The sequence below is a fragment of the Etheostoma spectabile genome, chromosome 15 (genome assembly GCF_008692095.1).
Source record: "Etheostoma spectabile isolate EspeVRDwgs_2016 chromosome 15, UIUC_Espe_1.0, whole genome shotgun sequence".
Taxonomy (NCBI): Eukaryota; Metazoa; Chordata; class Actinopteri; order Perciformes; family Percidae; genus Etheostoma; species Etheostoma spectabile.
The window spans coordinates 7,642,152-7,650,786 of NC_045747.1; the positions used below are offsets into that span (position 1 = coordinate 7,642,152).

The 8,635-nt window shown below is 40.0% G+C and overlaps 1 protein-coding gene and 1 pseudogene across 1 annotated transcript; both read left to right on the top strand.

Moving 5' to 3' along the window:
* Positions 1 to 230: 230 nt before the first annotated feature.
* Positions 231 to 2,688, top strand: LOC116702531 (methionine-R-sulfoxide reductase B1-A-like). Its single transcript, XM_032536783.1, has 4 exons — positions 231 to 311; positions 865 to 1,007; positions 1,266 to 1,380; positions 2,320 to 2,688. Exons 1-4 carry the CDS (start codon positions 257 to 259, stop codon positions 2,337 to 2,339), a joined length of 333 nt encoding a protein of 110 aa, XP_032392674.1. The 5' UTR covers positions 231 to 256; the 3' UTR covers positions 2,340 to 2,688.
* Positions 2,689 to 4,339: 1,651 nt separating this feature from the next.
* Positions 4,340 to 6,549, top strand: LOC116702532 (methionine-R-sulfoxide reductase B1-A-like; annotated as a pseudogene).
* The last annotated feature ends 2,086 nt before the right edge of the window (positions 6,550 to 8,635 follow it).

Consider the following 8,635-nt stretch of genomic DNA (forward strand, 5'->3'; position numbering starts at 1 on the left):
CCACCCATAGCAGATCTAGCCACGCAACGAGCAGAAGATATAAAGTTCCGGTTTGACACGTTCAGAATAATTAGATTAATCTAGATTGTTGATTTAGACTGATTCAGATTGATAAATAGCCCTACATGTACGAGGAAAAATATATTTTTACAGGGGCTGAACTGTCCTTTTGAAGTTATCTGGTTTTATTTTGAAGGCCGGCCAGCGGAACGTTTTCTTCTGGTCCACAGAACTTTTAACCGCTGCGAGCAGAGTGATGTCGTTTTGCAGCTTCTTCGGTGGCGAGGTCTATAAAGACCATTTTCGACCAGGTATCTTCCTTAACATTACTTTAACGTATTTCCCTTTATTTAAAATGTATTGTTAACTTATAGTGATTAGCAAAAGTAGAGTCCACAATAACTAGCTAGCTAGCTAACAGCTAACGTTAAATAACTTTAAGCCGTGTGGATGGGACGACATTTGTTCACTTCTAGCTATCAGCCTGTAACTTTAGGCTGTAGGTAGAAATAAAATCTTTCAGAAAGGTAGCCTACACCAAACACCTCGATAGCTTAACTCTATAGTTAACACATAACACGTTCAGGTTATTTAACTGTTGCGAAACCGGTGGTTGTTCACAACAAATGAGAAGTCCGACTTCCGCTTAAAAGGCACGCCGCAAAACTAATCCAAACGCAACATTTTCTAGAAGAATCATATCCAACAAAAACTTAAAAAATGTTGAATGTGAATATTGTAAACTTGAAGAAAGAATTACCAACACAAGTTTGGTACAGACTTGATCCTGAATCAAACTTGTATTAAAATAGTTCTCTTCTCATGTTGCACACACTAACCAATGTCTCATCCTTCACTCCTCAGGGGTTTACGTATGCTCCAAGTGTGATCATCAGCTGTTCAACAGCCGCTCTAAGTACGAACACTCCTCTCCCTGGCCAGCCTTCACACAGACGATCCATGAGGACAGTGTATCTAAACATGAGGAGAGACCTGGGGCGTATAAGGTACAATCCGTAGAAAAGAGATTTACTTTGTATAACGAACCTGTCCCAGAATGCTCTGTGTAAGTGTACTATATTCATCTATAGACCAGCCAGTACACATTATTACACTTGTTCCCTCAGTATAAACAACTACTGTAATTTACTAGCTGAAGGTGAACGGCATATACCCCTTGAAGATTAGTGATTGTCTAATGAATCAACTGCTGAGCCTATAGATTTGCACAATATCCTCATTCAGATGTCTGATGTGTGTTCCAGGTGCGATGTGGGAAATGTGGAAATGGACTAGGCCATGAGTTTGTGAATGATGGGCCAGCCAAAGGGGTTTCTCGCTTTTGAATATTCAGCAGCTCACTGAAGTTTGTCCCTAAAGGTACAATTGTCAGATTATATCACAACACCAGCAAGTGTTTTAGTCCTGTTATTGGCTTTGTTATGTTGGCACTAGGAAGGCATATAGATCATTTTAGAGCAGATACCATGTAGAGCTAGACTAATATATCAGCTGGGCCAATATAGTAGCCAATATTAGCTTACAGATATAAGTAGCAGCAGCAAATTGGTCGGCTGATGAAATTGTAAGTCAAGCAATTCAAGCTCCGTACATACCTTGGTCACAATTCTTTAAAAAAAATTAAATGATTCCTATTAAAAATTTGAATATCATGTGTTTATCTAAAAAGCCACTACTGCACTATATTGCCACTATTACAATTTTTTTAACTTTCAAATGTTGGTATTAGCTTGAAAAAATCATTACAATTTGAAGTGTAAAGATTCTCTTAATACTACACATTAACATTGTTGAATTCCCCTTCAGAACACAAGACAAAATAAGATTTTACATTGCAAAATCTAATGTGCAAAATAATCGTTTTACTCTATTACATTGTGATTGTTAGGAAAATTTGATTAATTGCCCAGCCCTATAGAGTGTACTTTATTTCCATTAAGCATACAGATTTTTAGTGCACTAATTGTGTAAAAAATTGATTTATTAAAAAAATTGGACCACTCTTAACTTACTCAAAACCACTTACATTTTCATGTGCCCCTTACAATACGTACGTTTCCCCCGCAGTCCTGACAGACAGAAAAGTTACTAATCAGTTTTGATCATTGCAAAATCATTGGCTTTTAAATCATTCCCTCAAACTTCACCAATCTAGGTGACATGTGATTACAATTGCTAAAAACTTGCTTCACATGTAATTATTTAGCAGTTAAGTGTCTGTCTAAAAGACAGTTGAACTAAGTTGCATTGGCTGTGATACAACCTGTAAAATGGTTCTATTCTCTCCCCTCTCCACAGATAAGGTCGATGGACAGTAAGGTGAGCTGTTAGAGGGACGTCTTGGACTTGAAGAGCTCTGTGCGGCTGAATGTGTGGACAGTGGATGAAGTGTTCTGGGATAAAGCCCAATCTGGGAGTGCCAGGGCTCTGATGAAAGATGGCCACACTGGATAGCAAGAACAAAGGGCTGGTCTCAACTCCTTTTTATTATGCAATCATCAGCATCTCAGGATAGCCTCACTGATTACACAATCACTGTTATCAGTTTTACATTTATATACAGGGTTCGTTAAGGTTTTTTTTCCCGTCCGGTCGGGACAAGTAAAAAAAAACTTGCCCAAAGTCAATTTTAACTGGCCCCTATAAAACAGAGTCCAAAAAAATATTAAAAAAAAAGCATTTAAGTCATATAATTATAATACAATGCTGCCCGAACGGACAAGTGGGTTAATATAATTACTTGCCCAACGGGGCATTTAACTTGCCCCAGGCCATTGGGCAGTCCTTATTGTTAATTTCTGATATATGTACAATGATTGAGATTGGGGAGAATACACTTTTCTTGATTCTATAAAGCTGCCTACACATGATACACGGCAAAACCACCCTGTGGCGGCTGTTCCACTGATTTCCTATAGTCTCTGCGCTACCACTGGCGTTGCGCACCGCTCAGATTTGCTGCTTTGTGCTGCGCTCAAAGTCAAAATTATTTCAACTTTGATCTTGCCGCTGACCTTTCAAAAGCGCAACCAATGAGATAACAGCATGTTGTTACCTAGCAACGGAAAACGGCTTCCTTGCCACCTTGTTGACAAATACGTGCGCTGCGCTTTGCTCTCTGTGCTTTGCTCTGCGCCCTACATAGTGGTGTGCAGAGAGCAAATCGCGTATCACACACACAGCGTAAAGTGCTCATTTTATGCTTTTTGGCTTTATCGCTTTCCTTTTGTGTTATATATCTTTTTTTATGGACGTTATAGGTTTACAAAGTGAAAAGCCCAAAGTCCACCCTAACAGAAAACACTGTTCACAAAACTGCTCCAGACAGCTCTATTGGGGTCCAGCCTGTACTTCCAAGGCGAACGTGCGTCACTTTGTAACACACGTTATAATGCTCACCTAGCTGCTAGCATGGCACACCCTCATACTCGGCTTCTGACTGGGTAGTTGTCCTGACCTAGGTACTGCGCATGTGTGACTCCCAACAAAGATGGAACAGAATTGCAATTCCTCACTCGGTAGCTAAAACAGAGAGCTCAACACACAGGGTGAAAAGAGGAGCTGCAGTTCAACAAAAATATGGTGTTTTAAAAAAAAATTAAACTATGTAAACCTATTCTGATATAACCTCTTAATACAATTATGAACCTGAAAATTAGCATAATATGAGCACTGTAAGCTACTTCTTACAGAGAGACGAAACATGTTTATTTACCTTCACGGTTTTGCCTGTAGTTCTTCTGCTTCCCGCAAATTGTCGAAGTAAGCAAACGAGTGTACCAAATAGGTTACCAAATTGTTAATTTAAGACTGGATGAAGATACCTCATTAAATTGTTTTAATGTATTTATCCATAACTTCCTCTACATGCTGCATCTGCGGTGTGCAGTGTGCTAGATGCAGAAAATAAGGAATAATACCTTTTTTCACTGTGGATAAGCTTTATGTAAATGTATTACACAAGACTAATGTACAAACTAAAATCTATTAAAATCTATTTTAATTAAAATGACACAATGCTGAGTGATGTCTGTATTCTTGTTTCCACATATTAGTCTCTTTTTGTGCGTGTGTGCGTAAGTTTGAAACAACACATTTTTTGGCTGACTAAACAGTCTGTATTAACACTACTGCCATCAAGTGGAAGTAATGTGAACAGAAAGATCAGACATTACACAAGCAGGACAGAGCAGCTGACACTTGATCTGGACGTGCAGGTTTGTTCCAGCTAAAGCTCGGTCACTGTGTAAACAACGTTTCAAACTGCAGAGAAATCCCAGTCGGTTATAGAACACACATCTGAAATGGATATGCATATTGCTCTTTCTCTGGAGGAGAAGAATACAAGAATCACTTCAAACCTGGTGAGCACATGTTGTGAGTTGTATGTTTTGTGTTGTCTTTGTTTTGTTTTATAAGTAAAAAATGTCAATAAAAAATAAGCCGGTGAGTAGCAAAGAAGCATAAAGTTGCAGGTGAAGGGAAAATAATTCCCACTGTATTGAAAAAAAGAACTCCATTCATTCATACATATTTTTTCTTTCTTTCTCAGGTATATATGTGTGTTCTGAATGTGGCCATGAGTTATTTTCCAGCATGTCAAAGTTCGAGCACTCTTCTCCTTGGCCAGCTTTTTCAGAGACGATCCATGAGGACAGTGTCTCCAAACATCCTGAGGCGTGGGGACCCCTAAAGGTACTCTGCTAATATAGCATAAGTGGATGTTTGTTATAATAAACAGACATATCAAGCTGGACTAAATGTCATTTACACTGTACCTGTTATTAATCAGGAGATCTATGTATTGAGTTAGGATTTGAGCCTTTTGGGTTTAAATATCCCAGGTTTGTTGTGGGAAATGTGGCAATGGATTGGGCCATGAGTTCTTGTATGACGGACCAAGAGAAGGGCTGTCCCGCTTCTGAATATTCAGCAGCTCACTGACGTTCATCCCTATAGGTGAGTCTTTCACACATGACCGTACATTGCATCCTTATCATGCACCTTTTAATCCCCTTTTTGTTTTGGCCTCTGGTCTCTCCACAGAAAAGGTTGATGGACAGAAAGGTTGAGCTGTGACAGAGAAGAACATGTTCTGCTGCTAAAGGTGAGGACAGTGGATGAAGTGCTGCGGGACAAAGCCTAATGGAGCTCCGGGGCTCTGATGGACATTGGCCTCACTGGGCAGCAAGAACAGGCCGGTCTCAACCATCTTTTTAAACCAGGAGCATAGAGACACACTCAAAAACAACAACTAGTATCCAAATTCAACCCCATGTAGTCATGCTTTGCAACTGTACATAAACACTATTATATTGAATGCACCTCCCAGGCAGAGAGTTTAAGATACAGAGTCAAAGTCTAACCACGATAGTAAGTCATATTGTTTGCATGCTTCAATGCACCACTCTGGATTTATGAACTTCATATCCTTCTACAAAAGTGTAATTGCATGCTCCCATCAGTTGATGGTGCTATGTGCTCTTAAATAAACTGGCGTAAGTGCTACTGTGGACATAGTTTGTTCTCTCTAGAAATATTAGAGAAGAGTTCCTTTTTACTGATACTAAATGATTCCGAAATGGTGTCTGCAAAAAAGATTTTACTGTATCACAGCTGCTCCATAGGCAATTAATGGGAGACTGATTTTGTGGACCCACAGAAGGATTTATTCTATTGTTGTGTTCTCAGTTCTGAAACTGAAAATGTACCCAATAATTCAGAGCATTTCTCTGGGTGCTCTGTCATATTACATGGATAGTTTTAGACCATAGCAATAACATGTATACATTTTAAAAATCGGCGCAGTTTCCCTTTAATACAGTAAATATCTGAACAGTATTTCTCCACTGTGCTGTTGTGCTCACTTGACATCTTCCCCGTCACAGCGGGGGCATTTTTGGTAAGTTGATCCTGAAGTTATCTGGAAAACTTTGCTTACTAAAACTCCGACCTCAGCCCATGTTTCAGGCCTGAGAGTGTTCTGTGTTTTTCTACTCAGCAAAGTTTTCCAGATAACTCAGTAAACCTGCCTCTTGGCTTGTGGAGTGTTGGAATTTTCAACAAAGTGAGGCTGTGGGGGCTCGTTCAACAGCTCTTATGCTGTTTAAATGTCTGGGACAGAGCAGGTGTGGAGCTGCTCATTTCAAAGGCTAGAAGATCAGAGGGGGAGATGAAAGCTGCACTGTCAGTCAGAGGATTAAGAAAGGAAGTGCAAACATTCATAGATTGTAATAATGTGAAGTAGTACAGTATTTAAAGCAAAGACTGTTTTGTGCATTTGATGATGATGATTTTGTCAGTAAGATCAAAACTCTCGAATTCATTCAGGGAGCAGCTGTTGCAAAAGTATTGTCTTAAATGTCAGTATTTTGCTTAACGTGATGATGAAGACCCGACTGATGTCTTTGTCGTGGATTCTCTGTTGTATCGCCGCACACAGCTGGCACACTGACTGAACTGTCCTGGGGGCTGACGTCTGGTGGAGGGAGGGAGAGTTAGTGAGGGGAAGAGCGACAAACTCAACAACAGACAGAGACCAAAATGCAAAGATAAACCAGATGTGAGAATGAGAGATGGAGAGAGGAAAAGGAAATTGCCCAAAACACAGGACTGTAATTAGAATTTGCTATCTGCCAGAGCACTCTTTCTGGCTGGCATCTGAGCACAGCTGTATGGCCAAGAGGAAGCAAACAGGAAGAAGGAAGTGGTAATCCTCTAATAGAATCACGACGAGACAGACTTCAATCGTAACCACACTTTTCCTTCCACTGACCTCTAGGCTCATCCTGCTCGTAAGCAAATCCTTGATTACATTAAACCGATACTCCTCTAAAGCCTTCCCCAGTCCCAAAGGCCAAGCCTCGGGGTACAAGTTAAACATATGTGTGTGTGGTCATTCACAGGGCCATCTTGTTCTAATTGTAACATATATGAGGCCTGTTGCTTGGATGTGGATGTTTACGGGCGCTGCACCTGCTTCTGTTTTGAGCCCCAGAGAAAAGTGTCTCATTCTGCGTCCACTCTCCACAACATTATATCCAGTTTCATGAAGGTAGCGTTCCCTTAAAACATCTGTCATCCAGTGGCTCTGCTTCACACACTACAGAAGCTGTGATCACTTTGTGGGAGGAATAAAACGCTCCTGAATGTGTGACTTGAACAGATATCGAGAAAGCTTCTTTCGTCAGGGAGTAATGTGAGTTACCCCGATGTATACGATGTCCTCCACATGTTATAGACCACATATGATGGCCAAACATCTGCCTCCCTCTGTAATTATTGAAAGGATAAATAAAGCTTTCATACATGACACTGGAATGTTATTTCCACTCTGGATCAAAGGAAATTCTGGAAACTCAAGGCACTCCAGGTTGGATATTGTTGTAATTCTGTCAGGACAACATGCGTTTGAAAGAGACTTATGAAAACCAAAATGAGAATATTTTTGCTCATCCTCTCTGAGAGACCCAGCAGTGAACCCCATAGTGACACGTGTAGTTTACTGAGCGTATAAACAGATTGTATGACGTGTGATTAAATGAAATCTACATCTTGACAGGTTCTTTTGGTTATAACACTGTAAATGTGCAAAGAGTAATATTTCAAACACACTTACATTAAGGAAGAAACAATGAAAACCCCACATTTTCTGTTCATTACGACAAAATGTCTATAGTTTAACCCGGGGAGGAATTGCACTGAAAAATCAAAAAGCCACCCGTAAAATCCCAAGTATGAGGGCTTGCAGTAAAGAAATAAACAATGAGAAATTTCAAAGATTATCTTCAATGGCTTCTGCCGCCTTATTGTCACCTTTATCCCATGATCACATTCCTGTTTCTGAACACCACCAGCTTCAATAACACACAAGGGTTTTTGAACCTATGTATTTTGCAAACATCACTCGCTATCTGCACTCTGATCTACTTCAGGGAGACAGGACCCAGAGACACCAGCACGGGTTGGTCTGCAGGCTTCAAAGCATTAGTTAAGGTGTGTGGCACTGGCATTGTTCACAACGATCAGGGAGAGAGGTCTCTACTTTTCAGGGATGCTTAATAAGAGAAAGGGTTTACAGCAATAGAAGAAGACTGCCTGATTGTGTGCCCACATGTCAACTTTATCCTACCTTGATCAGAGACAATGGGTTTGAACGGCCCTCAAAGGTGAACACAGTAACCCAGAAGGAAACTGTGGACATGCTGTTTGCCTACACTCTCAAAGAACTATTTCTACTTTGTGTTTGCTGTCAAAGTCTAAGAGTCGGAGTTTGGTCATAAAAAAAGAAGAAGCCTCAGATAAAAGTGTTCCAGAGGCAAGGAAACATTTATCAAAAGCGTTTTCTTCAGGTTATGGAAATATCAGTTTTTAACAAAGTGAAGGTGTGGCGGTGGTGCTGTTTTGAAGAAAGAGGACAAATGTCCTGCTTCACATGACCACAACTCAAAAATTATGAACCTGTACAGATCTGCAAAAGGAAGTATTGATCTAAATTATGGCTTTGCACCATAAGTTATATAAGAACTAGTAACAATTGTAACATTTTAACAAATTTGTTTTCTTAGTGTTAGATGGGAAGTTTGATACCACTCTCATAGTTGTTGTAAGTACT